General features: G+C 47.4%; 1 protein-coding gene across 1 annotated transcript in view; it reads right to left on the bottom strand.

The window, feature by feature from the left end:
- The window catches only part of PHF24 (PHD finger protein 24), a 226,792-nt gene that overhangs the window by 94,402 nt on the left and 120,346 nt on the right, over positions 1 to 12,044 (bottom strand). The window contains exon 2 of the mRNA XM_040335603.1: positions 7,947 to 8,346. Within this exon, the coding sequence (XP_040191537.1) occupies positions 7,947 to 8,342 (396 nt within the window). The 5' untranslated portion in view covers positions 8,343 to 8,346. The remainder of the gene's footprint in view (positions 1 to 7,946; positions 8,347 to 12,044) is intronic.

The raw sequence follows: 12,044 nt of genomic DNA, 5'->3' as shown, positions 1-12,044 counted from the left end.
ACTATACGCCGGAAAAAGTCGAACGCAAGCGACGTAAAAAAAAATGCGCCGGGCGGTCGTTCGTTTCTGAATCGACTTACGCAAACGACGTAAAAATTCAAAACTCGGTGCGGGAACGACGGACATACTTAACATAGGATACCCCTCACATAGCAGGGGTAACTATACGCCGGAAAAAGCCGAACGCAAGCGACCTATCTATGCGCCTGATTCATAGAATCAGTTACGCATAGATATGGCTAAGATCTGACAGTGTTACAATGTGTTACACTGTCGGATCTTTTTTTCAATTTAAAAATGGCGCTGGGGGCGTTCCCGCTGATTTACGATAAATAATATGTAAATCAGCGAGATACCCAAATTCACAAACTTACGCGGACCCGTCGCAGTGTTCTTACGTCGTTTCCGTAGCGGCTTTCCCGTCGTATACTTACCCCTTCTTTTATCAGGCGCAGCCAATGTTAAGTATAGCCGGCGTTCCCGCGTCGAATTTGAATTTTCCAACATTGTTTGCGTACGCCGATTCACGAACACGCGCGTCGCAAGTCCCGCTCACGTCGAAACCACTGACGTCCTAGTGACGTCAGTGGGAGCAATGCACGACGGGAAATTCCCCGGACGGCGCATGCGCATTTAAATTGGCGCGGGAACGCGCCTGATTTAAATAGTACACTCCCCTAGCCACGGAATTTGAATTCCGCTGGGGGATTTAGGATCCGCCGTCGCAAGTTTGGAGGTAAGTGGTTTGTGAATTAGCCACTTGCCTCCTAAACTTGCGGGAGCGGATCTTAATTCACGTAGATCGAGCGGATCTATAGATCCGCTGAGCTACGTGAATCTGGCCCTATGAATCATAGATCCGACCGGCGGAAATCAGAGATACGACGGACGGAAATCAGAGATACGCCGTCGTATCTCTATCTGAATCCGGCCCACAGTATCTACTTTCAGGCATGCTGTCTCTCATTGACACCTTGGTCAGGGCTGTACCACGGAAGGAGGGTGGAGGAGGAGGAGGAGGAGGAGTGTAATTTGCAACTTGAGCTACTGAGCTCTTCAAACAAATGTTTTTATCAGGAGGTAAGGAGATTTTGGAAAACACATGAAAGGAGCCTCAAGCTTCACCTGCTGGCTGGATCTAAGAATACATAATATTCACATCCTACATGAATATTTATTTAACCACTTGCATACCGGGCACTTACGCACCTTCCTGCCCAAGCCAATTTTCAGCTTTCAGCGCTGTCGCAATTTGAATGACAATTGCGCGGTCATGCTAAACTGTACCCAAATGAAATTTTTATCATTTTGTTCCCACAAATAGAGCTTTCTTTTGGTGGTATTTGATCACCTCTGCGATTTTTATTTTTTGCGCAACAACTAAAAAACTACTGAAATTTTTGAAAAAAAATACGTTTTTATTTTTTTCTGTTAAATTGTTTTATAAATAAGTACGTTTTCTTCTTCAATTATGGGCACCGATGAGGTGGCACTGATGGGCACTGATGAGGTGGCACTGATGGGCACTGATAGGTGGCGCTGGTGTGCTGCACAGATGGGCACTCATAGGCGGCACTGACGGGCACTCATAGGCGGCACTGGGAACTCTTTGGCGGCACTGATGGGCACTCATGGGTGGCACTTATGGGTGGCACTGATGGGTACTTATGGGTGGCACAGATGGGCACTGATAGGTGGGCACTGGGCATAGATGGGCACTAAGAGGTGGCATTGTTGGACACTGGGTGGCACTGATGGACATTGAGGGGTGGCACTGATGGCATTGCTGGGCATCATTACAACCAGTGCCCATGTTGCCAGTCAGTGCCCATTTGTGGGCACTGATTGGCATCGATTGTGTTTATTTTTTTTGTTTTATTGTTTGTTTGTTTTTGTTTGTTTTTTTTGTTTTTTTTGCTCCATTTGGCAACCGGGGGGCACTCCCTGGTGGTCCAGTGTTGGCATCCGAGGGGGGGGGGGGTGCTGCGCTGATAAACAATCAGCGCAAACCCCCCCTGTCAGGAGAGCCGCCGATCGGCTCTCCTCTACTCGCGTCTGTCAGACGCGAGTGAGGAAGAGCCGATCAACGGGTCTTCCTGTTTACATCGTCATCAGCTGTGGTTGGACACGACTGATCACGTGGTAAAGAGCCTCAGCCAGAGGCTCTTTACCAAGATCGGAGATGCGGGGTGTCAGACTGACACCCCGCATCACTGATCGCCGCGCTGCGCGCCCCCCACGGGCGTGCGCCAGCATGTAATCCTGCAGGACGTCAATAGACATCCAGTCAGGATTTCACAACCACTTCCCGGACGTCAATTGTCCATTGACCGGGCGGGAAGTGGTTAAAAAAAAAATGTAAAAGAAAAAAAAAATGATGTACAAAATTATTAAAATACTAAAAGGTGGGTAACTCTTTAGCTCTTTCCATACACATATACACTATATTGTCAAAAGTATTGGGACGCCTGCCTTTACATGCACATGAACGTTAATGGCATCCCAGTCTTAGGTCTGGTTCACACCTATGCAGGTTGCAGTTTACATATTCCAGGTACATTTTGCATATTTCAATACGTGTTTTTGATCCATTAAAGTCTATGAACCAAAAAACAGAAAAAAGTCCCAGTCCCTGGCCCAAAAAATGCACAGATGTGACCCATAGGAAACCATGTTATATGGACTGCAGTGTGTTCCTGCAAAACTGAAAATGCACTAAAAAATGCCTAGATGTGAACCAGGCCTTTAATGGCATCCCAGTCTTAGTCCGTAGGGTTCAATATTGAGTTGGCTCCGCCCTTTGCAGCTATAACAGCTTCAACTCTTCTGGGAAGGCCACCCACAATGTTTAGGAGTGTGTCTATGAGAATGTTTGACCATTCTTCCAGAAGTGCATTTGTGAGGTCAGGCACTGATGTTGGATGAGAAGGCCTGGCTCGCAGTCTCCACTTGAATTCATCCCAAAGGTGTTCTATCGGGTTGATGTGCAGGCCAGTTAAGTTTCTCCACCCCAAACTCCCTTATCCATGTGTTTATGGAACTTGCTTTGTGAACTAGTGTGCAGTCATGTTGGAACAGGAAGGGACCGTCCCCAAACTGTTCCCACAAAGTTGGGAGCATAAAATTGTCCAAAATGTCTTGGTATGCTGACGCCTTAAGCGTTCCCTTCACTGGAACTAAGGGGCCAAACCAAACCCCTGAAAAACAACCCCACACCATAATCCCCCCTCCACCAAATGTATTGGACCAGTGTACAAAGCAAGATCCATAAAGACATGGATGAGAGAGTTTGGGGTGGAAGAACTTGGCTGGCCTGCACTTCAACCCGATAGAACACCTTTGGGATGAATTAGAGTGGAGACTGTGAGCCAGGCCTTCTCTCCCAACATCAGTGCCTGACCTCACTAATGCACTTCTGGAAGAATGGTCAAACATTCCCATAGACACACTCCTAAACCTTGTGGACGGCCTTCCCAGAAGAGGTGAAGCTGTTATAGCTGCAAAGGGCGGAGCCAACTCAAAATCGAACCCTACGGACTAAGACTGGGATGCCATTAAAGTTCATGTGCGTGTAAAGGCAGGCGTCCCAATACTTTAGACAATATAGTGTATGTGGCAGCACGGTGGTAGGCATTATCTACTTGCCGACCAGGCTTTTTGTGGCACATTTAGTTTACAAGTTGAAATCAGTATTTTTGTGCTAAAAAATTACTTATAACTCCCAAACAGTATGGGCCAGATTCTCAGTCAGCGGCGTATCTTTGCGCGGGCATAACGTATCCGATTTACGTTACGCCTCCGCAACTTAGACGGGCAAGTGCTGTATTCTCAAAGCACTTGCTTTGAAAGTTGCGGCGGCGTAGCGTAATTTGGCCGGCGTAAGCCCGCCTAATTCAAATTTGGATCAGGGGGGCGTGTTTTATGTAAAACTACTGTGACCCGACGTGATTGACGTTTTTGCGGAACGGCGCATGCGCCGTCCGTGGAATTTCCCAGTGTGCATTGCTCCAAAGTACGCCGCAAGGACGTCATTGGTTTCGACGTGAACGTAAATGACGTCCAGCCCCATTCACAGACGACTTACGCAAACGACGTAACTTTTTCAAATTTCGACGCGGGTACGACGGCCATACTTAACATTGATGCGCCGCACTTATGCCACCATATAGCAGGGGCAACTATACAACGGGAAAAGCCTAATGTAAACGTTGTAACTTTACTGCGTCAGCCGCGCGTACGTTCGGGAATTCGCGTATCTAGCTAATTTGCATATTCAACGCAGAATTCGACGGAAGCGCCAACTAGCGGTCAACAAAAAAATGCAGTTAAGATCCGACGGCGTAAGAGATTACGCCTGTCAGATCTAATGGATATCTATGCACATAGATACGACGGGTCAGATTAGGATTTACGACGGCGTATATGGCGCTGCGCCGTCATAAGTCCTTTCAGAATCTGGCCCTATATATATATATATTTTTTATCAGAGACCCTAGGGAATAAAATGGCAATCGTTGCAATTTTTTATGTGACACGGTATTTGGACAGCGGTTTTGCAAACACATTTTTTAGAAAAAAAATACACTTTCATGAATAAATAAAATGAAAAAACCCAATAGTTACCCCAATTGTTTTGCATAAAGATGATTTTGCACACTCTCGTGGAATGGTGACAAACAACGGTACTTAAAAATCTCCATAGGCAGCTCTTTAACCACTTAAGGACCGCCTCCTGCAGATATACATCGGCAGAATGGCACGGCTGGGCACGTACAGGTACGTCCTCTTTAAGTGCCCAGCTGTGGGTCGCGGGCGACCGGTCCGAAGCTCCGTGACCGCAGCCGCGGGACCCGTGGACCCGATCGCCGCTGGAGTCCCGCGGTCGGTCCCCGGGAGCTGAAGAACGGGAAGAACTGTGTTTAAATATGGGGAACCACAATCAATGACGTCACACCTACAGCCAAACCCCACTACAGTTAGAAACACATATAAGGTCACACTTAACCCCTTCAGCGCCCCCTTGTGGTTAACTCCCAAACTGCAATTGTCATTTCCACAGTAAACCATGCATTTTTATAGCATTTTTTGCTGTGAAAATGACAATGGTCCCAACAATGTGTCAAAATTGTCCGAAGTGTCCGCCATAATGTCGCAGTCACGAAAAAAATCGCTGATCGCCGCCATTAGTAGTAAAAAATTTTTTTTTTATAAAAATGCAATAAAACTATCCCCTATTTTGTAAACACTATAAATTTTGCGCAAACCAACCGATAAACACTTATTGCGATTTTTTTTACCGAAAATAGGTAGAAGAATACGTATCGGCCTAAACTGAGGAAAAAAAAAAATGTTATATATATTTTTGGTGGATATTTATTATAGCAAAAAGTAAAAAATATAGAATTTTTTTCAAAATTGTCGCTCTTTTTTTGTTTATAGCGCAAAAAATAAAAACCGCAGAGGTGATCAAATACCACCAAAAGAAAGCTCTATTTGTGGGAAAAAAAGGACGCCAATTTTGTTTGGGAGCCACGTCGCACGACCGCGCAATTGTCAGTTAAAGCGACGCAGTGCCGAATCGCAAAAAGGGGCCTGGTCCTTTAGCTGCCTAAAGGTCCGGGTCTTAAGTGGTTAAACGCCTTTACAGGTTACCTGTTTAGAGGTACAGAGGAGGTCTAGCGCTAGAATTATTGCTCTCGTTCTAACATTTGCGGTGATGCCTCACATGTGTGGTTCGAATACCGTTTACATACTAGGGAGCGGCTTACATATGCGCTCACTTCTGTGCACGAGTACGGAGGGATGGGGGGGGCTTTACTTTTTATTTTTTTTATTTACTTTTTATTTTTACACTATCTCTTTATTTATTTTTTTATCACTTTTAATCCTGTTAGGAATGTAAACATCCTTTGTAAAATAAATAAGGATGTCAGGTCCTCTTTATGGAGACATCTGGGGTCCTAAAGACCAAAAATATATTATTTACCTTTAAAAGCAAAAGATCGGAAAAAAATTAAATTTTAGATCTTGCGCTTTAAAAAAAAAATTCTTTCAGCCCTGACAGGAAGTGACGTCATGACATTCCTCCGGTCCTCCAAGGCCATAGAGTGTTAATTCTTTGATTGCCTATGGATTGGTTCTCGGGCTAACCGGTGGAAACGGTAAGCCTGAGAAACACCGGTGGGGCTTTCAAGTTTCTTCAGGCCAGGCTCCTTATGACATGATTACTGTGACAGCCAATCACAGTGATCACATGATCGGGAAGCTCATGTAATACTTCTGCTGTTAAAATCTCTTAAAGGGCTGGCTCTTGCTGGTGGGAAGGGAGTTATGTGGCTACTTTTTATCCTGCAGCACTGTGGTTCAGGGTTCAAGTGTCACCAGGTCAGGTTGATGATCACTGCGACAGCCAATCACAGTGATCACATGATTGGGAAAGCCCATGTAGTACCTCTGGTGTTACGCTCTCTTAAAGGGTCAGGTCTTGCTGGTGAGAAGGGGGCTAGGTGGCTACTATTTTTCCAGCAGTGCTGTGGTCCTGGGTTCAAGTGTCTTCAGGCCAGGCTCCTGACCACATGATCACTGTGACAGCCAATCAGAGTGATCACATGATTGTCTCAAAATGGTCACGTGCAGGGCCGCTGATAGGCCGGTACAACTGGCCCTGTTGTACTGGGCCCGGCCGGCAGGGGGCCCGGGCAACCTGAACAAATAAGTAATTAATGTAAAAAAAAAAAAATCCAGCCTTGACCTATCAGAGTCCATCTGAGACCTATATTTTGCTGATAGCAGACTAGGTGGGGGCAGGGGAGGGACTATTTCTTATATTTTGGGAGCAGAAGAATGCCTCTTCCGCGCCTGCTCAAAATGCTGGCCCATAACGCATGTGCTGCCTGCAGAGACAGTGCCACCCATGCCGCAATGCCATATTGTGCTGCAGACAGTGCAAGCCATGCCGCTAATGCCATAACGCATGTGATGCCTGCAGAGACAGTGCCACCCATGCTCCCAATGTCATTATGCCATTGGCGGCATGGGTGGCACTGTCTGCAGCACAATATGGCATTGGCGGCATGGGTGGCACTGTCAGCAGGTAGCACATGCGTTATGGCATTAGCGTCATGGGTGGCACTGTCTGCAGCACATTACGCCATGGGTGGCACTCTCTGCAGCACAATATGGCATTGGCGGCATGGGTGGCACTGTCTATTATGGCCCATAATGCATGTGCTTCCTGCAGAGACATTGCCACCCATGCCGCCAATGCCGTAATGTGCTGCAGACAGTGCCACCCATGACGCTAATGCCATAACGCATGTGCTATCTGCTGACATGATGCTAATGCCATAACACATGTGATACCGGCTGACAGTGCCACCCATGCCACCCATGGATAATCAAACTTATAACTGGCTGGAGAAAAATAAATATCACTTGTAGACAAACCTGCACTTTGTTTCAAGGTGGGGTCAGGGGAGGGGCCAGGGGTGGGGCCAGGGCCGGAATGACCATTGAGTCACTCGGGCACTGCCCGAGGGCCCCATGCCACTAGGGGGCCCCATCAGGGATGCCAGGCTCAGTAAAACCAGGGACAGTATGTAAAAATCTATGTTTTTTTTACATCTGTCCCTTATATGTCAAAAACCGACATGCTTTTGATGTGAAAATTCAGAGATTTTAGCTGCCCCGCCTCTGCACTGCCTCCTGGCGTGGTGGCCATCTGCAAGCCCAGGGGCCCCATAATCTTCCATTGCCCGGGGGCCCCATGAGTTGTCAGTCCGCCCCTGGGTGGGGCTGAAGGAGGGACCAGGGGCGGGACCAGGGGTGGAGATGAAGGGGGCCCCCATCAGGTAGGCTGTATGGGGCCCCATAATTTCTATCAGCGGCCCAGGTCACGTGCACTTTAGGGTAACCGATCTAGCCGTGAAGTTCACAGCTCTCCTCACCTCTTCTCGTTGCTCCAGGCTGATCCCCGGAGAATCGTCATCGTTCAAAGCCCGGGTAGGTCTGATGAAGGCCGGCGGGGTGAAACGTTTGGTTTTATCAAATTCGTCAGGTTCCACCCCTTTGCCGTCTCGCAGTCTCTCCCAGGCCACTCGGTTGATGGGGTTCTCCTGCCGAGGCTCAGACTGGCATGGGGATCCATTATTGGAATCAGTTTCATCCTTGTCCTCTTCCAGGACCTTGTCCAGAATGTCCCCTTTGCTCGCTTTCCTGATGCAGCCCTCGGACTTCCTCTTGCTGGGCGGCCGTTCCTTCAGCCCATCCTTGAACGCGGACACGGCGATGCTGACCTTCTGCACCTGCTCCACCGTCTGCCTCTTGGACATCAACACACCCATCCTCCTGCAGGCCAGAGAAGGACATAAGCATAGTGAGTGAGTAGATAGGAACAGAGAAGACATACCTTATCATCACCAACTTAAAAAACAAAATGCGTTAAAAGCACAGAAAAAAAGTATTTAACCAAGCACTTATACACCTTCCTGCCCAGGCCAATTTTTCAGCTTTCAGCGCTGTCACAATTTGAATGACAATTGCGCGGTCATGTTACACTGTACTCATATGAATTCTTTGGCCCGGATTCAGAAAGAGATACGACGGCGTATCTCCTGATACACCGTCGTATCTCTGAGTTCTGCCGGTCGTATCTATGCGCCTGATTCAGAGAACCAGTTACGCATAGATATTCCTAAGATCCGCCAGGTATAAGTGTCTTACACCGTCGTATCTTAGGCTGCAATTCCAGGCTGGCCGCTAGGTGGCGTTTTTTTTTTTTTTTACGAATATGCAAATGAGGAGTTACGCCGATTCAGAAACGAACGACCGCCCGCTTTTTTTTTTACGTCGTTTGCGTTCGGCTTTTTCCGGCGTATAGTTACCCCTGGGTCTATGAGACGCAGCCAATGTTAAGTATGGCGCGCGCCGAGTTTTGAAATGTTTACGTCGTTTGCGCAAGTCGTTCGCGAATACGGATGGACGTAATTTACGTTCACGACGAAAGCAATGTCATTTAGAGCAATGCACACTGGGAGATTTTACGGACGGCGCATGCGCCGTTCAAGTAAAACGTAAAAAACGCGAGGTCAAGGGAAATTTAAATAAAACACGCCCCCTACATCCCCATTTGAATTACGCAGCCTTACGCCGCAACACATACGCTACGCCGCTCTAACTAAGGGGGCAAGTTCTTTGTGAATAAAGAACTTGCGCCCAAAGTTAGAGCGGCGTAACGTATCGGAGATACGTTACGCGGGCTGGACAGATACGCCAATGTATCTGAATCCGGCCCACTATCATTTTGTTCCCACAAATAGAGCTTTCTTTTGGTGGTATTTGATCACCTCTGCGATTTTTATTTTTTGTCAGTAAATAAAAAGCGCAGAGGTGATCAAATACCACCAAAAGAAAGCTCTATTTGTGGGAACAAAATGATAAAAAAATGTGTTTGGGTACAGTGTAGCATGACCGCGCAATTGTCATTTAACCACTTAACGCCTGCCGCACGCCTACTTACGTCCACAGAATGGCACGTACAGGCAGATGGGCGTATATATACGTCCCTGCCTTCTAGCGGGTCGGGGATCCGATCGGGGCCCCCTCCGCTGCGTGCGGCTTACCTCGGGGAGCGATCCGGGATGAGGGCGCGGCTATTCGTTTATAGCCGCTCCGTCGCGATCGCTCCCCGGAGCTGAAGAACGGGGAGAGCCGTATGTAAACACGGCTTTCCCGTGCTTCACTGTGGCGGCGTATCGATCGAGTGATCCCTTATATAGGGAGTCTCGATGGATGACGTCAGACCTACAGCCACACCCCCCTACAGTTGTAAACACACACTTAGTGAACACTAACTCCTACAGCGCCCCCTGTGGTTAACTCCCAAACTGCAACTGTCATTTTCACAATAAACAATGCAATGTAAATGGATTTTTTGCTGTGAAAATGACAATGGTCCCAAAAATGTGTCAAAATTGTCCGAAGTGTCCGCCATAATGTCGCAGTCACGAAAAAAAAAACGCTGATCGCCGCCATTAGTAGTAATAAAAAAATAATGAATAAAAATGCAATAAAACTATCCCCTATTTTGTAAACGCTATAAATTTTGCGCAAACCAATCGATAAACACTCAGGCCCCGTACACACGGCCGAGGAACTCGACGTGCCAAACACGTCGAGTTCCTCGTCGAGTTCTGGGATGAAGCCGCCGAGGAGCTCGGCGGGCCGCCTTCTCCCATAGAACAACGAGAAAATAGAGAACATGTTCTCTATTTTCTCGACGAGTTCCTCGGCGGCTCCATCGAGCCAAAAGTGTACAGACGACAGAGTTTCTCGGCAGAATCCGGGTTTTGACCGAGTTTCTCTGTGAATTCTGCCGAGAAACTCTGTCGTGTGTACGAGGCCTTATTGCGATTTTTTTTACCAAAAATAGGTAGAAGAATACGTATCGGCCTAAACTGAGGGGAAAAAAAAATATATGTTTTTGGGGGATATTTATTATAGCAAAAAGTAAAAAATATAGAATTTTTTTCAAAATTGTCGCTCTATTTTTGTTTATAGCGCAAAAAATAAAAACCGCAGAGGTGATCAAATACCACCAAAAGAAAGCTCTATTTGTGGGGAAAAAAGGACGTCAATTCTGTTTGGGAGCCACGTCGCACGTCCGCGCAATTGTCTGTTAAAGCGACGCAGTGCCGAATCGCAAAACCTTTCCTGGGCATTTAGCAACAAAATGGTCCGGGGCTTAAGTGGTTAAACATCCACAGCGCAGAAAGCTGAAAATTGGCCTGGGCAGGAAGGGGGTGTAAGTGCCCCCCGGTATTAAAGTGGTTAAGGACTAAACCACATTATTTTTTGAGGGGGGGTATTTCAACGTTATATTTCGCTGTTTGCCTAGACTTCAGCATTTCAGGCAGGACTGAGCCCAGCCCATGGGTGCTGCTGAGAGTACTAGAGAGCATCTCGCAGTGACTAGAGATATCCACCATGCTATTTTTAGCCCCACAAAAGCTTCCCTGTCTTGCGGGGCGCTCGTTCCTCAACCATGAGAGATGATAACGGAGAGAGACAGCCGAGAGGCCAGCCGTTCACCGCGATAAGAAAAGAGGCATTTTTAGGTGGAGGCCCCATTTTTATCAATTTGTGCCGCGTGGGAGAGAAGAGAAGAAGACGGATGCTGCTGATATACACAGAGACAGGACGCTCGAAGGAATTAATGGTTTTCTAGACCGTTATACACCAACAACCCATCAGCAGCCCCCGAGCAGCGGCGCGGCGGGAATAGATCGGTGGCGGAGTCACTTCGGGCTTTCGGTGTTACCATGTGGCGTAGCAGACGGCGTGTCAGCCTGAAATGGATTGGATTAGAAGACAGCCCGGAGTAGGCTATTGAGTCAGGGTGACAAGTGGGGGAAGCCTCGCAAGATCCTCTCAAGTACTTGACGTTAATGGGGGTGCCGCAACGCCAAAGACGAAGGATGGGGATTAAGGACAGGGGTCAATAACAGGCGATGGATACTCAGCTCTCTCTGTTACAATGTATCGCTTTTAGGTTCTATGAAAATTTACTAGAATTGGGGGTCTATTATGCCACGTACACACGACCGTTATTCATGTCATGGAAAAAAAACAACGGTTTTCTCGGCGCGATTCCTCTCAAGCTGGCCTTGCATACACACGATCGTGAAAAAAAAATGTGTGGTGACGTACAACACGTACACCGGCACTATAAAGGGGAAGTTCCATTCGAATGGCGCCACCCTTTGGGCTGATTATGCTAATTTCCCCTTCTCATAACTTGCTTCTGAGCATGCATGCTTTTTTCCATCCTTGTTAAATAACCTCACCACCAATCCAATACTCACACCACCAATCCAATACCCTCACCACCAATCCAATACCCACACCACCAATCCAAGACCCACACCACCAATCCAATACCCTCACCACCAATCCAATACCCACACCACCAATCCAATACCCACACCACCAATCCAATACCCACACCACCAATCCAATACCCTCACCTCATTCCAATACCATCACCA

This window comes from Rana temporaria, chromosome 1 (genome assembly GCF_905171775.1).
Source record: "Rana temporaria chromosome 1, aRanTem1.1, whole genome shotgun sequence".
NCBI lineage: Eukaryota > Metazoa > Chordata > Amphibia > Anura > Ranidae > Rana > Rana temporaria.
This window is presented reverse-complemented; position numbering and strand designations above follow the sequence as displayed.